This window comes from Cololabis saira, chromosome 10, assembly GCF_033807715.1.
Source record: "Cololabis saira isolate AMF1-May2022 chromosome 10, fColSai1.1, whole genome shotgun sequence".
In the NCBI taxonomy this organism is placed as follows: Eukaryota; Metazoa; Chordata; class Actinopteri; order Beloniformes; family Belonidae; genus Cololabis; species Cololabis saira.
In genome coordinates, this window is record NC_084596.1 from 41,789,101 (window position 1) to 41,809,171 (window position 20,071).

General features: G+C 38.7%; 1 protein-coding gene across 1 annotated transcript; it reads left to right on the top strand.

Annotated features, from left to right (window-relative positions):
- The first annotated feature begins 6,608 nt into the window (after positions 1 to 6,608).
- On the top strand, positions 6,609 to 17,642 carry LOC133452260 (histone-binding protein N1/N2-like). Its single transcript, XM_061731480.1, has 14 exons — positions 6,609 to 6,627; positions 7,594 to 7,748; positions 7,837 to 7,943; positions 9,868 to 9,948; positions 10,034 to 10,140; positions 10,226 to 10,612; positions 10,722 to 10,783; positions 10,856 to 10,938; positions 11,026 to 11,099; positions 12,453 to 12,641; positions 13,787 to 13,935; positions 16,933 to 16,992; positions 17,094 to 17,168; positions 17,251 to 17,642. Exons 1-14 carry the CDS (start codon positions 6,609 to 6,611, stop codon positions 17,389 to 17,391), a joined length of 1,689 nt encoding a protein of 562 aa, XP_061587464.1. The 3' UTR covers positions 17,392 to 17,642.
- The last annotated feature ends 2,429 nt before the right edge of the window (positions 17,643 to 20,071 follow it).

Sequence of the window (20,071 nt, forward strand, 5' to 3'; positions counted from 1 at the left end):
GAAACAGCAGACAATTTCAAGCGCTGCATCATTCACTCCTGATGACCAAAAGAACGATAGAGGAAATCATTTTTAATTGGTGCCATCAGACTTAATAACTTATTCGATCTTACTAGATCGAAGCTATCACTGACAAGTAAGACTGAAACCAGATAGAGCAACTATTTGCACATTGTACATTGCACCAAACCCTAACTATATATATGTGCTAAACCAGGGGTCGGCAATCCAAAATGTTGAAAGAGCCATATTGGACCAAAAAGACAAAAAAAACAAATATGTCTGGAGCTGCAAAAAATGAAAAGTCTTGTATAAGCCTTAGAATGAAGGCAACGCATGCTGCACGTAGCTATATTAGTTAGAACTGGGGGAAGATGTTTTTTTCATTATGCACTTCGAAAAAAAAGTCAAAATGTTGAGAAAAAAGTCAAAATTTCAAGAAAAAAGTTGAAATGTTGAGAAAAAAGTCAAAATTTCAAGAAAAAAGTTGAAATGTTGAGAAAAAAGTCAAAATTTCAAGAAAAAAGTTGAAATGTTGAGAAAAAAGTCAAAATTTCAAGAAAAAAGTCGAAATGTTGAGGAAAAAGTCAAAATGTCGAGAAAAAAGTCGAAATGTCGAGCAAAAAGTTGATATTTCGAGAAAAAAGTTGAAATGTCAAGATTAATGTTGAAGTACAATCTTGAGAAAAAAGTCAAAATTTCGAGAAAAAAGTTGAAATGTTGAGAAAAAAGTCGAAATGTCGAGATTAAAAAGGAAAGGAAAAAGGAAGAAAAAAATGAGAAAAACAGAAAAAGAGAAGAAAAGAGAAAAAAAGGAAAATAAGAAAAAAAGAAATAAAAAGAGAAAAAAAGGAAAAAAAGTCAAACATTTTTGAAAAAGCTCCATCTATCTATCTATCTATCTATCTATCTATCTATCTATCTATCTATCTATCTATCTATCTATCTATCTATCTATCTATCTATCTATCTATCTATCTATCTATCTATCTATCTATCTATCTATCTATCTATCTATCTATCTATCTATCTATCTATCTATCTATCTATCTATCTATCTAGGTGACATCGACACCACGTGTGGTGCTTTTTAATGTTTCTACAAAAAAATATTGGCGTTGAAGTGTTTGTCACATACAGTACCGTAGGCCAACAAATCAATATAGTTTTCAGTTAATTTCACCTCAATCTATGTTATCTGTTGTTTTTATATCCAAAAGCTCCCATCATTCTGCTTCTCCTCTGTCCTGCCGTCCAGCAGCATCTTTCCAAGCCGTTGCTATGGCACCACATCAAGGGCCGGATGAGAGGGACACACACAATAATCTCCTTTTAGAAGCCCAGCGGTAGGCGCGTGATCAAAAACTGTCCTGTGTTCGTCTCCTGCCTCACAATATCCTCTTAATGAGACCCTGCACTCTGCCACAGATCCCCAAGCAGCTACACAATTGAAGCACACTTGTGGTGCCGTTTTTGTTTCATTCAGCCCTGCAGTTTAACAAACCATTTGTAACACCGGTGATGTGATGTTGGATTTAGAAATGGTAAAAAAAAAAAACAAAGTGTGCACTCTTTTTTGATCTGGGATGAATAAACATTTACATATTCATCTAAAAGGGGTGGAATATGTTTAAAATGCTTCGAACATTTAGCATCTTGTACCATGTTTTCGTGGAGAGCAACAATTATGAATCTATCAGTCAGGATTTCCACCACGTTCACCAGTCAGACGTGTTACATTTAAAGGAAATTTAAACACCATCAAAGAAAACTAGCCCAGTTAAAAGGGGTTTTAAAAGCATATGCATTGCTGTTACTGTAACTAAATGTTAGACATTAAAAAATGTACTCTTTTTCATATAGTTGAAGGAAAACACTCCTGCATGATAACGCTCTCAGTTAGTGTGCCTTGAAAAGCAGAGGTGTCAAGTAACGAAGTACAAATACTTTGTTACCTTACTTAAGTAGAAATTTTGGTTATCTATACTTCACTAATTATTTTTCAGACGACTTTTTACTTTTACTCCTTACATTTTCACGCAATTATCTGTACTTTTTACTCCTTACATTTTAAAAACAGCCTCGTTACTCTATTTCATTTTGGCCTTTAAATAAAACTATCCAGTTAAATTGCTCCATCCGGATAGAGTGAATTTGGTTGTGGTTGTTTCAGATGTTCTTGTCCAGTTTTGTTCTTACATCCGTTCCCTCAGATTCCTGCAACTAAACTTGGATGTACATTCCAATAAAGGTTAGGATAAATGATAACGTGCCTCTGAAGTTTGACTTTTTGCACCATTACAATACTTATAGGCAACTAGTCATCATATCTCCTGCTCTCTGAAACACATGTTAATGCTCAATAGTACACATATATGCTTCTTTAATATATTTGCATTATACTAAGATGCATTAATTTTCAATGGCTTTTGTCCTTAATGGCTTTTTTCCCCCTTACATTACTTTTACTTTTACACTTTAAGTAGTTTTGAAACCAGTACTTTTATACTTTTACTTGAGTAAAAAACTTAAACTTCAACTTCTACAGGAGTATTTTTAAACTCTAGTATCTATACTTCTACCTGAGTATTGAATGTGAATACTTTTGACACCTCTGTTGAAAAGTTATACTGGTAGTATCTGATAGTTCTTCAATAGGTTTATGTCTATTGTGTAGGTGCTGAATATTTGGATAAAAGTTGAATATGCTTGTTTCCTACAATAACAGCTTTAGTTGGAGTAAACAAAGCCAAACTTCATTATTCTATGAAATAATCTGAGTACTAGTGGAAAGTGGTTTCCTTAGGAAGCATGTATTTCACTGCGGTGGTTTTAATGAGTCCAGCGAGGCGAGCTGAGCTGCGAGAGGTTGATTGGGTGTCAGGTTCAGTCTTGTCTTGACAAAGCGGTGACACGGAGAGTCAGCAGGAGCAGCTCAGAGGGGACATGCACCTCGCAGCAGGACGTGACAGCAGCAAAGCCTGCACCAGCAAAAACATGCACATTCAAGCTCAGCAGAGATAGATGGACAAAATGTCGTCATTTTCTCTAGGACTTTAACCGTACGCAACATCATTGTGGTGAAATTTTGGCCCAGCCTCTTTTTTTTTCTTTTTTTTTTACAACATTTTATCATTGAGGTTTATGGGTATTTGTTCAGCAAAGCCTCTTCAAAGGTCCAGCCAGTGCATTTCCCCCAGGTTGAGGTCTGGACTTTGACTGGGCTCTTGCAACACCTCGATCCTCTTCTTTATCAGCCGCCGTGTTGCAGATCTGATAGTGTTCTTGATGTTCTAATCATGTTGCACGAACCGACTTGAGCTTGACTATCGAGCAGACGCCTCAGATGTTCTTCTTGAGCGTTCTCGTTTGCAGAAGAGCTCACTTTGGTTGGTTCACTGCATGCAAGGTGTCCAGGCCCCGTGGCTGCAAAACAAACCCAAAACCTCCACCACAGTGTTTAACAGGTAGGAGGTGCTAGTGCTGAAAAGTTGTGTTTGATTTTTGACAGACATTTCAACTTTGGCCTCGTCCAGCCAAAAGAACATTCACCCACAAGTCTTGTCTTTGGATTTAGATGCATTTTGAAAACCTGAGCTATGAAGCCATGCTCATTTTTAGAGAGAATATAGGCCTCCTCCTCCTCCTCCTACTCTTTATGTAGTGTTGTTTCAGATTTAATGTTTTGAACATTAACATTTAACTTGAAAGCTGAGGTCTGTAAAGTACAAGATATAGTTCTGTTTTAAACTACATTTTGCAGAGTGGGTATGTCCACAATCAAAATGATTTGGGAATAGTCTTATAATCCTTCCTAGATTGATTGGCAGCATTTACTGCTGTTCTCAGATTTTTGCTGAACGCATTAACAAACACGCACCTTAATTGTCCAGAGAAAAAAGGCTGCTAAACCTCTGCTTTATAAGGGTGGTCAGTATTGCTGATGATCAATAATCAAGTGGAGTTGATTAATAGCACTTGACTGCTACTTTGCCTCTTGATTTCTTTGGAAGCAACAAGAGTGCACTTCTTATTTTTTTCACACTGCTTCTTCATCGTGCTTAGTTTTTCTGGTTTATATTATTTAATCTGATGTAAAACAAGAAAGAAAAAGAAGGAAACACCCCAATATTGTTGTCACTGGTTGGGAGCTACCTAATCTGAATCTACATATAAATCATCTTTCCTGCTTTTGTCATGTTCTTCTAAAGTTTTGCAAACGTATTTTTTTAATCAATAAACTAATTCAAAGGAGCTTGAGGCTCCTTTTAAGAAATGAGACTCTCTAGCGCCACCCTTCACCACGACGGCCGTTGGGGGTACTGCAGCCAACAGTGAAGCCGGTGTTGTGCCAAAAAGTGATTGCCTGCCAGAATCTGATTTCTTCTGATTTTTGGCCGCGGGAGCGCGCACAGCAGCCTGCTGAACGATAGCGCTAAAACGTCAGATTTTCAGATTATGAAGCTCAAGAATGAGCTCAAGTCATATTTAGGCAGAAACAACTTTTCATTAACTGTATTTGGCCTTCAATCATTTTTTGGCAGGTGAAAATGCCTATTTTGTGTTGTAATGGTCCTTTAAAGAGTTAAAAGCAATCATGTGAGCTCTAGTGTTTATATTATGAAGCTCAAGAATGAGATCAAATCATATTTAGGTAGAAACAACCTTTCATTAACTGTATTTGGCCTTAAATCAATTTTTTGGCAGGTAAAAAGACCCATTTTCAGGGGCAAAATCAGATTCTGGCAGGCAATCACTTTTTGGCACAGCACCGGCACGGGAGAACGGGGAGAACGTGCATGCAGCGTCATGTGACGTCACATCCGCAGGACAGCGCAGGAAATTCGGGACCGAATTGCAGCACATTTTGCAGCACACAGCCTGTTCAAGGCAACGGAGAGATACACTAGAGGGCTCATTCTTTTTGGTTTGGAACACTTCATCTGACATTATTACTAGAAAACTTAAAATGTATACGGATTTTTTTCATAAATCCTGCCACAATCCGGCCTCAAGCTCCGTTAATCAAAAACTCCCAATCATCTTTTCCTCTTTTCCCCTCATTGCTTTTGCCATCTTTCTTAAGAATCTTGATGTCTGTCAAAGAGACTGTATTTATCTGTCATTTGATTCGACAAACATAAAACTTGACTGTAATCTTTCTGTATAACGTTTTCAGTATTTGTACCTGGTGTCCCGCCTGGTTTCGGAATGATTGTTGTGTAAGTAAGCCATTGATCTGAAGTTTTATTGAAAGTTTGCAATATACAAACAATGTACAACAAGCAGACATTACAGTTCACGACCTGTGCAACATCAGCAGCACAGAGCACAGTCATGCACCATCAACAACAAGAAAATTTGAAAAAAAAAAAATAAATAAAAGAAACAAAACCTTAGTGTGACAGATTTTATGATGTGAATGAATGCAAATTATATTTGTGACAGCTTAATGATTGAAAATCTCAGAATGGATATCCATCATTGATATGCATTTCTTATTTGTAATTAATTTAAGAGACTTGAGATAATAATCAACTTACATCAAAAACAATTTAAAGGGGACCTATTATGGAAAACACGTTTTTTCTTGTTTTAACATATATAAAGTGGTCTCCCCTCAGCCTGCCAACTCAGAGAAGGAGGAAAGCAACCAAATTCTGCAGTGTCTGTACAGCCGCCCGGATGAGACGTCCAGTCTGATGTGGATCTACGAGCCAATAAGATTCTGATGATTTTTGTTACGTAACTAAAATGCAAACCACGCCCACAACTAAACACCGTGTAACTGCATGAGCGTCCAACTATCGCTTCAAACCTGCGTGACATCAGACACTCTCTGTCCATCTCCCTCCAGCAGCTGCCACTTTATTGAGGTTTTTGTAGTGAAATGAGGAGGAATCATAGAGATAACTTCTCATTTCAACTAACTGGATCAGCCGTTCCTCATCCATGACTGTTTCCTACAGCGCTTTCAACCGGCTTTAAACCCGAGCGACAGGAGGAAAATAGAAGCAGGGCGTCCGACAAATGTTCAGCTCAAAACGGTGCGTAATTAGGACAGTCCAATAGAAAATAAAGCAATGGAATTGATTTTGTTGCTGATGCTCGCATCGCATGCAGTTATGACACGGTTTAATAGTGTACGCAGCTGCTGCTCTTCTCCCCGGAGAGGTTTTGTTCCCTCCCCTGCTACACGTCATTCAGGCAGCCAATCAGCACAGAGCCTCATTATCATAGCCCCACCCACTCAGAATCCCTCATAGATAATGAGGTTAGAGAATGGGAAGATAAAGACATGGCTCAGAGGCTGAATTTCTAATTTATTTAGCAAAAACAATCAAAAGCTTGTTTTTAAGACATTCAAGGCCTGTTTAAAATAGGTATTAGATGCCATAATAGGTCCCCTTTAAATAATGGAGAAGAGTTTGTGAATTTACATTTATGGATGTGAAATTTTCCTAATAAAATATAAAGATTGACAATAGTGCATAACTTCTTTTCTTTGAAATCAAAATAAGTGATAATGTTCCTACCTTCAGTGTTGATCTTATGTGTTGTTTTACATAGTATATAGCTCTCAAGTTCTTTCCAAAATATGGTGCTATATGAGCAACCATAAAACAAGTGAGTTACAGTTTCAGATCAGTTAGACTATACTTTCAGGGATCATTTCTATAGTCTTTTTTTTATTTAACATTTGCAAAAAGTACAATGATTACATATCTTCATATATCTTCACATTATGCAATGTCAAGTTGAACTATAACATATAATGAGTATAAATAAAATAAAATACAAAACAAAAAGCACACACATTATAACCAGCCAGTGAGGATGAAATTATAACAAAAAGCCAAAACATTTACATACATTTATGGTTTTGATTGCTTTTGAATTTGTAGAAAACTTAATAGAGTCCAGATACTGATTGAGTTCACAATGAAAAGTAAAAAAAGGGTTTTTTTTGTATAAGAATTTGGATTTGTGGATGTGGAATTTTGCAAAGGTAATCAACAAATGTTTCTTTTGGCTTTGTTCTAATCGTTACATGGTCAAAAACACCAAACAACACATCCTTCCAAAATAATTTGAAATCAGTTTCAATGCTTTCAGACACAAAATTACACATATCACTCCAAAAAGTTTGAACAATGGGGCACAGCCAGAATAAGTGAGTCATCGTTTCAGAATTTGCAGAACAAAAAGTACAGTTTGAATCGATATTACTTTTGAATCTTTTTACAAGTCTTATCTGATCAGATTACTACCAGTCTGACGTCACTACCCTGTAGCGTGTACTGTCCCCCCCTTTTTTTTATGAAACTTTATTTAAATTCCAGGAACATACAATAACATTAAAATAAATGGCAGGCATCATTCAATAATATAAAACACAAACATACATAGGCATCATTATAGTCCAAAAAATATGAAATTGTTCTCTTCACAAAAAAGCTCAATAAAGTGCAAGTAGTTCGTGACATTAACAATTACCAGTTGACCAGTTGTTGAATTTTGTAATTTTGTTTTTCGTAATAAAGTAAGATATCTTTAGCTTCTAATTTAATTGCAGTGTACTGTCCCTTTAAGGATTCACTCGCTCGTTTGATGACGGATCCGGAAATGCACCGCGAAGCACGTGCTTATTTCGCGCCAAATTGAAACACTCACGCAGTCAGTCAGTCAGTCACTCCGCGGCAGCACGCCACTCTTTTATACTTTCTTTGTATCTGTTTTTATCGAAGGTAAGTGTTTCGGTAGTTTTCTGTAACTCAGCTCGTGTTGTGGTTCAGAGGTGCGGTTGTAGTTGAACTTTTTCCGTCCCCCGTCCAGCTCCACATGGAGGAGGCCAGGCAGCTGATCGGAGCCGGGCAGAAGCTGCTGGTGGTCGGGAAGCCGCTGGAGGCGGTGACGGCGCTGCAGGAGGCCTGCGCCCAGCTGTGGGTGACTAATTACCTCCATCCTGCAACTTCTAAATTGTACAAAATTACCATTTAAAAGACAATTTATCTTTATCCCAGTCAGAGGTGTCTTCAGTATTCACATTCATTACTCAGGTAGAAGTATAGATACTAGAGTTTAAAAATACTCCTGTAGAAGTTGAAGTATCAACTCAAGTTTTTTACTCAAGTAAAAGTATAAAAGTACTGGTTTCAAAACTACTTAAAGTATAAAAGTAAAAGTAATATAAGGGGGAAAAAGCCATTAAGGAAAAAAGCCATTGAAAATGAATGTATCTTAGTATAATGCAAATATATTAAAGAAGCATATATGTGTACTATTGAGCATTAACATGTGTTTCAGAGAGCAGGAGATACGAGGACTAGTTGCCTATAAGTATTGTAATGGTGCAAAAAGTCAAACTTCAGAGGCATGTTATCATTTATCCTAACCTTTATTGGAATGTACATCCAAGTTTAGTTGCAGGAATCTGAGGGAACGGATGTAAGAACAAAACTGGACAAGAACATCTGAAACAACCACAACCAAATTCACTCTATCCGGATGGAGCAATTTAACTGGATAGTTTTTTTTAAAGGCCGAAATGAAATAGAGTAACGAGGCTGTTTTTAAAATGTAAGGAGTAAAAAGTACAGATAATTGCGTGAAAATGTAAGGAGTAAAAGTAAAAATCGTCTGAAAAATAATTACTCCAGTGAAGTATAGATAAGCAAAATTTCTACTTAAGTAAGGTAACAAAGTATTTGTACTTTGTTACTTGACACCTCTGATCCCAGTTAATAGTTGTTTTCCCCTTAACTAGGCCTCAAAATGTCCATTTGGACTGTTTTCTTTTTGCTTATTTTAACCAGAAAATATGTGTAAGTGCTTTTACCCATTTTTCAAGTAGAATAGAATGTCTTTATCGTCATTTGTACAGGTGCAATGAAATTGGATGCTATCTTATTGGTTTAAAAAAATAGATATATTAAAACAAGAACTATAAAAATAAATAATCTCTAAAAGGACACAAACAGGAAGACAACATACAGTATTCACATTTGGCAGGTATTGCTCGGTTCGGTCAGTATTGCACATGGAAAAAGTCAGTTTGATTATTTAGCAGTATTGAGTGTAGTTATGGCTCTGGCATAGAAACTGTTCTTGAGTCTGTTTGTGCGTGATTTCAGTTCCTGAAACGTCTGCCGGCAACAGTTCAAAGAGTGAGTGTCCGGGGTGAGATGGGTCCTTGATGATCTTCCTGAGACACCGGGTGTTGTCCAGCTCCTCCAGGGAGGGGAGAGTGCAGCCCATTATCTTTTGGGCCGTTGTGACGACCCTCTGGAGTGCCTTATTTGCCACTGTGCAGCTATATAGTATACTTCTAACTTTCACTATCTGGCAGTCAATTACAATTTAATGTCAACTAAATTGGTGTAAAAAACGGTTTTAAGGTGAAAAAAAATGCAGGATACAGGATTTGATTTTACAGCTTTAGTGTAGAAACAACTGTGTAATTGAACAAAATCAAGTTAGAAATCTGAACTGTATAAAACAATTAACATTTTGTGTCTCTAATTGTGTAAAAACTGGCCATGTTAGAAACTACAACTCTACACATACAGGCGTTATTTCCAGCCCTCTCCGGCTGTAGACAGTCCCCTCACATTCACAGGTCTGGGTGGTGCTTTAACTTGATATGGAACACAAGCCACAGACCCAGCAGCACATCTCATCTCCATTTCCTGCATCTTTAGTAGTGTTGTCTTCTTCGTTTAGATCACACAGTCAAATACGTCACAGCAGCTTCACTCCAACCTCGCAGGAGAAACTCTGGGAATGTGCAGCTGCTTTCCACGCAAGTGGATGATTATTCGTCCAAAAAATGTCCTCACCTCTAAAGTAAATGTTGTTTTATCTCAGAGCTAAGAAGTATGGAGACACGGCAGACGAGTGTGGAGAAGCGTTCTTCTGGTGTGGTAAAGCCCTGCTGGATGTGGCCAGGTACGCTCAACGTTTTCAGCTCATGTTCTTGAGGTTTTAATGTAAAACGAGCAGAGGGCAGAGCTAACCCCCGCCCTGGCTGCAGGATGGAGAACTCCGTCCTGGGCAACGCTCTGGAGGGGGTGCCGGAGGAGGACGAACCAGAAGACGAACCCAAAGACTCCAACGTCGAGGGCACAGAGAAGGTGGATGGTGAGGAAGCTTGAGTGATCTTTCTGAACTAGTTAGTGGCATCTTTCTGCTCCGGCTCGTCTTAACTGCTCTCCCTCGTCATCAGAGAAGACCAGGGACGAGCTGAGGGCTCAGGTGTACGACGCCATGGCCGAGAAGAAGAAAGAGGATGCAGAAGAGGGTAAAGATGAAAAGACGGAGGCTGATGGTCGTCAAGGGAAAGCGGAGAAGGCGGACGAGGAAGATGCCGGGGAGGCTGGAGAAGAGAAATCCAAAACTGAGGAGAAAACTGACCAGGAGCCAGCGGAGAAGGAGGAGGAACGTCCTGCTGAAGTCAAAACTGTTGATGAGCAAGAAGGATCAACTCCCAAAGAAGAAGAATCAACTCCCAAAGAAGAAGAATCAACTCCCAAAGAAGAAGAATCAACTCCCAAAGAAGAAGCGGCTGGCGACGGGGAGGAAGCGGCTGATGAGCAAGAAGAAGAAGCAGGAGGTGAATTACTATGAATGAACTCGTATCCTTCACCTGCAGACCGCGGCTCTAAACGGCGCTCTTACGGGTGCACGGGGAGTTTGATCACTCCTGTTTTTCTTTTTGTAAGGTGAGGAAGAAGACGGTGATGCAGAGATGGAGGCTGACGTAGCGGATGCGACTTCTGAGAAGGTACTGAAGAAGTTCCAATAGTCTTAAATGTCCAGTCCCTGCGGTGGCAGGTGGTGACGGTGGTCTCTCTAGTCCCAGGACAGCGAGGACGAGGGCGTGGGGAACCTGCAGCTGGCCTGGGAGATGCTGGAGCTGGCTAAAGTCATCTACAAGCGGTAACGTTGCAGCCAGGCCGGGCTTAAGATATGAGCGTCCTGATCAAACGGCCGTGAGTTTTTATTGAGTTAATTATTTGTCATCAGAAAGGACAGCAAGGAGGACCAGCTGATGGCGGCTCAGGCCCACCTGAAGCTCGGGGAGGTTTCTCTTGAATCAGGTGAGAGCAGGTTCTACAGTCTTCATCATCAGATTAATGCACCAGCAAGAGCCCCCCCCCCCGACCCGTCTCCTGAAGTGTAGAAAAAACTGTAATTGAACATAATCAAGTTAGAAATCTCAACTGTATAAAAAAAATAACATTGTTTCTAATTGTGTAAAAACTGGCCAAGTAAAAAAACAGTGGGGATCGATTCAAATGTCAAGAATCGGTTATTAAGATTTGTCCGATATTGATTTGGGTTAGTGTTAGGAATGGGTGATATTTTACCGTTCACGATAAACCGTCCCCACAGTAAGAATTTGTCATCTCACGGTAAAAACGTAAATTGACGTTTTTGTGTAAAGCTGATTTATGATTCTGCGTTAAATCGACACACAACGTACGTGAAGGAAGGAAGTGAGCAGGAAAGAATGAAAGAAATAAATGAGCCAGAAAGAAAGAGATTCCCATTGATGAGGTGTTTGTGTAACAAACATGGCGGATCTGAGTCATTACAGTTTCGCAGTACAGGTGTAACTAATTTAATTGGTTTTATCAATTCAATTTAATTGGTGTAGTTTAGTAGTATTTAGTATCTTTTAGAGCAGTGATTTGGCTCCAAAGACTGAATGTGATGATAGATTTATAGTTACAAAGGTGGAGTTGAATTGTTTTTTTTTTTTTTTTTTTTTATCGTTATCGGGATAAATGCCAGAAATTATCGTGATGAATTTTTTAGTCCATACCGCCCAACCCTAGTTAGTGTTATTAAAACTTTTTTTTGAGCTGTTGCATGAATTATATGACTGTGTAGTTATACAACATATTAATACTAGTATTATATTGAGATTCAACAGCAGGTATTGGCAGCTAATGATGCTGTAAAGACCAATCAGCTCCCAGAATACTGATAGAACTGCTTTCAGAAACATCTGAGGGGGAGAATTACCACATGGATCCAGGGCAGCAAACAGAGCCCGTATGAAATAGTTTTTATTTTTTCCCACATTCCAGGTTTTTTTCCTCCATTTTCTGTCTTTTTGAGGTTTTAAAATTTTGAGAATTTGGTTTTTAGCATTTTATCCAAATATAACCTCAAGACGGTATATAAAGTAATGAAATATAGACAATTTTTGCAATTATAACTGAAAACTTTAATGTTTTTATACTGTTAAACATATTTAAATGCCAAAACATCCTTTTTTGGGCATAAACACAAATACCAAAAGTTGTAATGTAATTATGAAAAATAAATAAATCGATCTTTAGACATACGAATCAATTTTTAGGAATGAATGAGAATCTCTTCTCCCCAACACAGGCCTGGTTCAGTCATGTCTGATTTTTAGGAGGTTGTCTCCGTCTTCTCAGGAAACTACACCCAAGCGCTGGAGGACTTCCAGGCGTGTCTGGCTCTGCAGGTGACTCACCTGCCCCCGGACAGCCGGCTGCTGGCCGAGACTCACTACCAGCTGGGCATGACCTACGGCCTGACCCACCGCTACGGCCAGACCGTCACGGAGCTGAGCAGCTCCATCTCCGTCATCACCAGCAGGCTGGGTGAGGCCGCGCTGCTGCTGCACACGCACACACACAGGCCTGACAGCTGTCAATCACATGATTCTGAGAACTCGGATAGTCACGGACTGACTCAGTTCCATATTTGATACAGTTTAAATACAAGAAAAACATAACTGGTCTAAAATTACACAATCTATTTAGTTAGATACAGACACAGCGGTCTATAACATAATTTCTGAGCTCTAGAACAGAGAATAGACTCTAGTCTCGTTGACAACAACACAAACATTAAAATAGGCAGGTGATCAAAGCTACACAACATTCTGTTAAAGAAATTATTTATGAAGGTTACATTGACTCACCAATGGCAGTTGACTCTTCCATAACCCAAAATAATCCAGGTAACGTGGAAAACAGGGTACCATTCAAAACTTTGTCCATGCTTAGTCCTCTTTTAAAGTTTAGCGCTCATCTCCTTCATGGCAGCAAATTTGCCGAATTGGCTGTAACTGTTAAGGCTGATTTATGGTTCCGGGTTACACCAACGCAAAGATACGGCGTAGACTTCGTCGTACCCTACGGCGTAGGCTCTGCATCGATTTAACGCAGAACCATAATTCAGGCTTTACAGCCAAGTAAGAATTAGCCTACACTTGCCGCGCAATGCACATTTTATCGTAATTATAGCCTACAATTTACGTATATATACAGGACTGTCTCAGAAAATTTGAATATTGTGATAAAGTTCTTTATTTTCTGTTATGCAATTTATAAAAAAAAAAAACGTCATACATTCTGGATTCATTACAAATCAACTGAAATATTGCAAGCCTTTTATTATTTTAATATTGCTGATTATGGTTTACAGTTTAAGATTAAGATTCCCAGAATATTCTAATATTTTGAGATAGAATATTTGAGTTTTCTTAAACTGTAAGCCATGATCAGCAATATTAAAATAATAAAAGGCTTGCAATATTTCAGTTGATTTGTAATGAATCCAGAATGTATGACGTTTTTGTTTTTGTAATTGCATTACAGAAAATCACAATATTCAAATTTTCTGAGACAGTCCTGTATGAACGTATCACACAAAATTGGGCCCCGTGGCGACCGCTCCCTCTCTGGCTCCGCTACAGGTTACAACTTCTGGAAACCCCCCCCCCCCTTTTGTTTCTCCTCAGAGAGACTTCAGGAGACGCTGGATAAAGCCGACGGCCCCGACGCTCTGCCGGACGAGAGGAAGGAGATGGAGGAGCTGAAAGCTCTGCTGCCAGAGATCCAGGAGAAGGTGGAGGACGCCAGGGAGAGCCTGAAGAGTCTGAGCAAGGCTGTGAGTGGCTCTCTGACGCCCCGTTTACACGGAGCAAAAACGGTGGTGTTTTCATGCGTTTTGGCCGTTCGTTTACACGAAAACGAAGCTCAAAGTCTCCAAAAACTGATATCTGAAAACTCCGGCCAAAGGGGAGATTTGCAAAAACTCCGTCTTCAAGTTTGCTTGTAAACGGAGGGAAACGGACATTTAGGCTTCAGAACGTCACATTATGCCACAGAAACGTCACCACACTGCAAAAACTCAAAATCTTAACAAGAATATTTGTCTTATTTCTAGTTAAAATGTTTCATTTTTAGTAAAAAAAAATCTCTTCCACTTAAAACAAGACTGATCACTGGAAAAAAGTGAAAATTTACTTGAAACAGGTGAAAATTGTCAAATACCGCAAGTTATTTATCTGGGGATGACTCTTGTTTTAAGTGTAATGAGATTTGACTAAAAATGAGACATTTAACTAGAAATAAGACAAATATTCCTGGTAAGATTTTGAGTTTTTGCAGTGCAGCGTCATGAGTGTGACCTGTGTTTACAATTAGTTTGGCCACCGTCAATATTTTCTTGTATTTTACTTGTTTTATATTCTAACGTCACACTTAAAAGTAACTCCACTTCTCTGTCACTCCAAACGAAAGACTCTCGTTCATCTTGGAAGTAACTGGAAGTTACTCGTGTCATTTGTTGTTTTTTTTCCAGGATTCTGATTGGCTAGCATGACTTTATCTTCTCGTTACACTGCCCCCTGCAGGTTTGGCTGCTCATAGCACCTTAACAGCTATTTATGCAGGTTCCTGTAAATGATGGTATTTTTTAAAACGTAGAGGGGGAAATATCTGTGTTTGTAAATACCCGGCTATGTGTAAACGTTGCCTGAGTCTGGGGGGAGGAGGATTGACCTGTGACGGATGATCCGGGTGTTGTTGACCCTCCGTTCACGCAGAGCCTGCACTTCTATGTTAGATAGTGAAACGGGGAGATGAGATGGCGACTGAAACCAACAGGTTAACCGGCAGTCGTAGTTTTGACTCCTCCAGCAGTCCGTTCAGGGACCGTAGTTGATCCCATAATGCCTGACCTGTCGTATTTGATACATTAATTTCTTTAAACTTCTCTACCACCCCTTGAAACAAAGTTTTATGCAAACAGAATTTAAAAAAAAATAAAACTAATTAAAAAAAGAGTGAAATTACTAGGCCTGTGTTGAAAAAATCGATTTTCCAATTCTAAATCAATTTTCATATTAATTTCTAACAATCGATTTGTGTGTCTAAATATCGTTTTTTTTTTTTTTCCCCCCCCAATAATTAAAACTTTTGGTGTTTTTTTTGTTTTTGCCCTAAAAAGGGATTTCTTGTTGGACACAAGAATAACTAGTGCCATATTTTTTCTTTAAATATGTTTAAAGGTATGAAAACATTAAATTTTTCAGTTATAATTGCATAAATTGTCTATTTCATTACTTTATATACTGTTTTGGGGTTATATTTGCATAAAATGCTCAAAACCAAATTCTCAAAAATTAAAAACCAAAAAAGAACGAAAATGGAAAAAATAAAACCGATTTCATCCGTCTCCGTTTCCTCCCTGGATCTGTTTAATAATTCAGCCCCACAAGATGTTTCTGAAAGCAGTTCTATCAGCATTCTGGGAGCTGATTGGTCCTTACAGCATCATTAGCTGCAATACTTGCTGTTTAATCTCAATATAACACTAGTATTAATATGTTGTATAACTACACAGTCATATAATTCATGCAACAGCTCAAAAAACAGTTTTAATAACACTAACCCAAATCAATATCTGAATCGGATCCAATCAAATCTTGATGATCGATTCTGAATCGGAAACGAATCGATTCTTGACATTTGAATGAATCCCCAGCTCTAGAAATTACCCAATTTATTCATAATGATACAAATATCATTTAGAAACATTGGGAGACTTTTTACATTTAATACAATATATTCAAAAACAGATTTTGTGTCAGGCATTAGTTAAATCTGCTCCATCCACACAGCCCTTTTTAGATGTCCATATGATTTAAAGGTTAAATTCCCATTTGTGCTGTTCAGTATTCCTCAGGCTGAGTTTGGGAAGGTGCCACTTCCTCTTTGAGTTCTCTAAAGCCTGATGTTGCTTCTCCATCAAACCGACATGAACCTCAAAATGCAGAATGAACGAGCCGAGATCGGCCCGTCGTACGGCTCCTTTTGCGGCACTTTGCTTTGTCTCTCGTACCAGACGTTCCTCGCACGGTAGGCGACCGCTGAACTGAGTGTCACATGACTTATGTGACAGATCCTTCCTTCCTGTAACTCAATGCCTCCTAGTGTTGCAGTGATTTGCTCCACAGAACTTCAAAATGTAAATTCAATTGTATTTATATAGGGTTTATTACAACACAAGTTGTCTCTAGGATCTTATCAGAGACCAGAACATAAACCCCCGAGCAATTACATGAACGATGGCTGGATCTGGCCTGAAAATGATGGTGTTGAGCTGACGAAGAAGCATAAACCAGCCCTGCGCTGCTTAACCGTTGTGCTGTCTTTGGGTCAAGGGAGGGGGAAGGGAGGAAAGAAGGAAGAAAAGATGAAAGGAAGGAGGAATGAAGGAAGAAAAGATGAAAGGAAGGAGAAAAGATGGAAGGGAGGAAAGGAGGAAAGGGAGTAAGGAAGGGATGAAAGGAGTGAAGTAGGAAAGGGAGTAAGGAAGGGATAAAAGATGGAAGGGAGGAAAGAAGGAAAGAAGGAAGTAAGGGAGAAAAGATTGAAGGAAGGAAGGAAAAGCAAAGAAGGTAATAAAGGAACGAATGACGAAAGGGAGGTAGGAAGAAAAAGGAAGGAGAGGATGGCAGGAGGAAAGAAGGATAGAAGAATTGGGTCATTTTGACCCAAAGACAGCACAAGGGTTAAACATTAGATTTTTTTTTTGTTTCTGAAAGAAGAGAAAGTCCAGTTCTCCTCATCACGTGTTTACAAATGTCTTTCTCCTCAGGTTGAGCGCTCCAATTCTGAGTCTGGTGTCAACAGTGAAGACTCTTCGTCCAGTTCAGCAGTGAGTGCTTTTTTTTTTTTTCTATTTTGGAACTCAAGTCTACATTTTATTTGTCTGATTACTTGAGTGGTTTTTTTTTTTTTTTTAAACCCTCCAACTAGATTCCAAGCACTTTAACCAGCAAAGCGGCCGGCACAGTTCCAGTGTCTGACATCTCCCACCTGGTCAGAAAGAAGGTGAGGTGGAGTTGAGCAGATCTGCCGTCCGTGGCTGCTCAAATTCAGTCTCTTTAAACGAGTCCTTGTGCCGCGTTTTCAGAGAAAACCCGAGGAGAGTCCGGTGAAGGCGGGCGACGCCAAGAAGGTGAAGCAGGACGGCCCGGGGCCCGGAGCCAATGGGCTGCACAAAGCCAACGGAGACTCAAACGGACTGGCCGAGAACATGGAGACCGAGAAATGAGTTTGAATGTTGAGACGGTTGAACGACCTAAACATGTCACTTTCATTTAGTGTTCACGTTGTTCAAGTTGTGCACGAAGTTTGTCGTGTTTGAAATGCGTGTCTCTTCAGAGTGAAGGTTTGCTCTGTTCACGAAAATGTTGAAGTCTGCCTGAATAAGCTTGTTTCCTCCTGTAAATATGTTCCCTTTTCTACGTCTGTTTGTTCCCATTAAAGTTGTATTCATAAATAAACATTGTTGGGTAAAACTGATTCACTAGAAACAATGGGTTTATTTATTTGAGCTCCCTTCCCTTAACCCTTGTACTGTCTTTGGGTTTACTGTCTTCTATCCTCCTTGATCTTGCTCTCTCCTTCCTTCTTCCTTTCCTCTTTTCCTCCTTTTTTACCCTCCTTTATTCATTTTTCTTCCTACCTCCCTTTTGTCATTCGTTCCTTTATTACCTTCTTTGCTTTTCCTTATTTTCTCCATTCCTTCCTCCTTCCCTTCTTTCTTTTTCTCCATTCCTCCCTTCTTTCCTTTTCTCCCTTCTTTCCTTCCTTCCATCTTTTCTCCCTTACTCTCTTTTCTCCTTTCTCCATTCCTCCCTTCCACCTTTTCTCCCTTCCTTACTCCCTTTCCTACTTCTTTTCTCCCTTCTTTCCTTCCATCTTTTCTCCCTTCCTTACTCCCTTTCCTACTTCCTTTTCTCCCTTCCATTCCTCCCTTCTTTCCCCCCCTTCCATCTTTTCTCCCTTTCCTACTTCTTTCCTTCACAAGGGTTAAATTAGGTGTTAAGTTTTAGTAAAATTACAAAAACGTGGCTTAAGTGTGAAAGCTCAGTTTGTCTTATGCACCAACACAATCAAATGTTAATACAAGCTTTTATTATATCATGCACCATATTTTCCGGACGGAGGTTCTGTTTCTCTCTAACCCGACATGCCAACCCAGCAAAGATCTACAAAAACCAAAACCCAGAGAAAAACGGGATGGGACCATCAATCTGAAACATCCCTTCCTCTTCAGTCCTCACCTAAAGAACTCTAGTCTGCTCATAAAAACAGGTGGTTCTGTCCTGAGAGCAACCACCAGTGTACAATCTTCTAGAAAAACCCCTCATACCTTTTACTATTTCACAGAGGTGTCTTCAGTATTCACATTCATTACTCAGAAGTATAGATACTAGAGTTTAAAAGTACTCCTGTAGAAGTATCAAGTTTTTTTACTCAAGTAAAAGTATAAAAGTACTGGTTTCAAAACTACTTAAAGTATAAAAGTAAAAGTAATGTAAGGGGGGAAAAGCCATTAAAGACAAAAGCCATTGAAAATGAATGTATCTTAGTATAATGCAAACATATTAAAGAACCATATATGTGTACTATTGAGCATTAACATGTGTTTCAGAGAGCAGGAGATATGATGACTAGTTGCCTATAAGTATTGTAATGGTGCAAAAAGTCAAACTTCAGAGCATGTTATCATTTATCCTAACCTTTATTGGAATGTACATCCAAGTTTAGTTGCAGGAATCTGAGGGAACGGATGTAAGAACAAAACTGGACAAGAACATCTGAAACAACCACAACCAAATTCACTCTATCCGGATGGAGCAATTTAACTGGATAGTTTTATTTAAAGGCCCAAATGAAATAGAGTAACGAGGCTGTTTTTAAAATGTAAGGAGTAAAAAGTACAGATAATTGCGTGAAAATGTAAGGAGTAAAAGTAAAAAGTCGTCTGAAAAATAATTACTCCAGTGAAGTATAGATAACCAAAATTTATACTTAAGTAAGGTAACAAAGTATTTGTACTTTGTTACTTGACATCTCTGCTATTTCATAAAACCCTAAGTGGTAGCTGCCTTTTTTTCTCTCCACAATCTGAAAGTGATCAACTGAACTAACCCTGAAGGTTTAATACGTGTTGGTCTACATTTAGAAAAATCATTCTCTGGAGGAGTAAGTTATTTGTAAAATTTCAGTGAACTGTTGGTTAAATTTTGGAACCAAACAATTTAAAGTGTAACAAATCTAGTCAGTGTTCTTCAACCATAGTCCTCGGGACCCCCGGTGACTGTCATTAACAGACTTGTGCAGAGCTGGGGCCGGATTCACCAATATGTTCTTAAGAACAATCTTAAGAAATGTCAGAAAGAAATAGATCTAAAATGAAGAAGTTCATAAGAAAGTTCTTAAGTGAAATTCTTCAATATTTTCTTAAGAACCGTCTTAAGAACTGTCATTTCTTACAAATTTCTTATTTTTCCTAATTAAGAACTTCTTAAAATGTCATTGCATTGCACGCGCCAACAAACAACATTTATACATGTAGTTTGGTCTTAACCGTCAGTCACTCACTAAACATGGAGAAGGAGAAAAAGAGATGCAGAAACTTTTCAAGGTTATGGTGGATGAGATTAATGAGCGAAAAAAAATACTATTGGGGAAAAATAATAACTACCACGCTAACTAACATGCTAACAAACAGTTAACAGGCTCTTATTTATTATATATTAATTAATTACAAAGTATATCCTCAAACTATGACCTACTAGTCTAAATTTGTCTAAAATGTGTTGAAAAAGGTGATATTAGAGTTTTACCTTTTCACAGAAGAAATTTTACGACAGGTCAAGGTTGTCTTAAAGTTAAGAAAAAAGTCAGAACAAATTTGAGAACTTTTATTTCCAGAATACCAT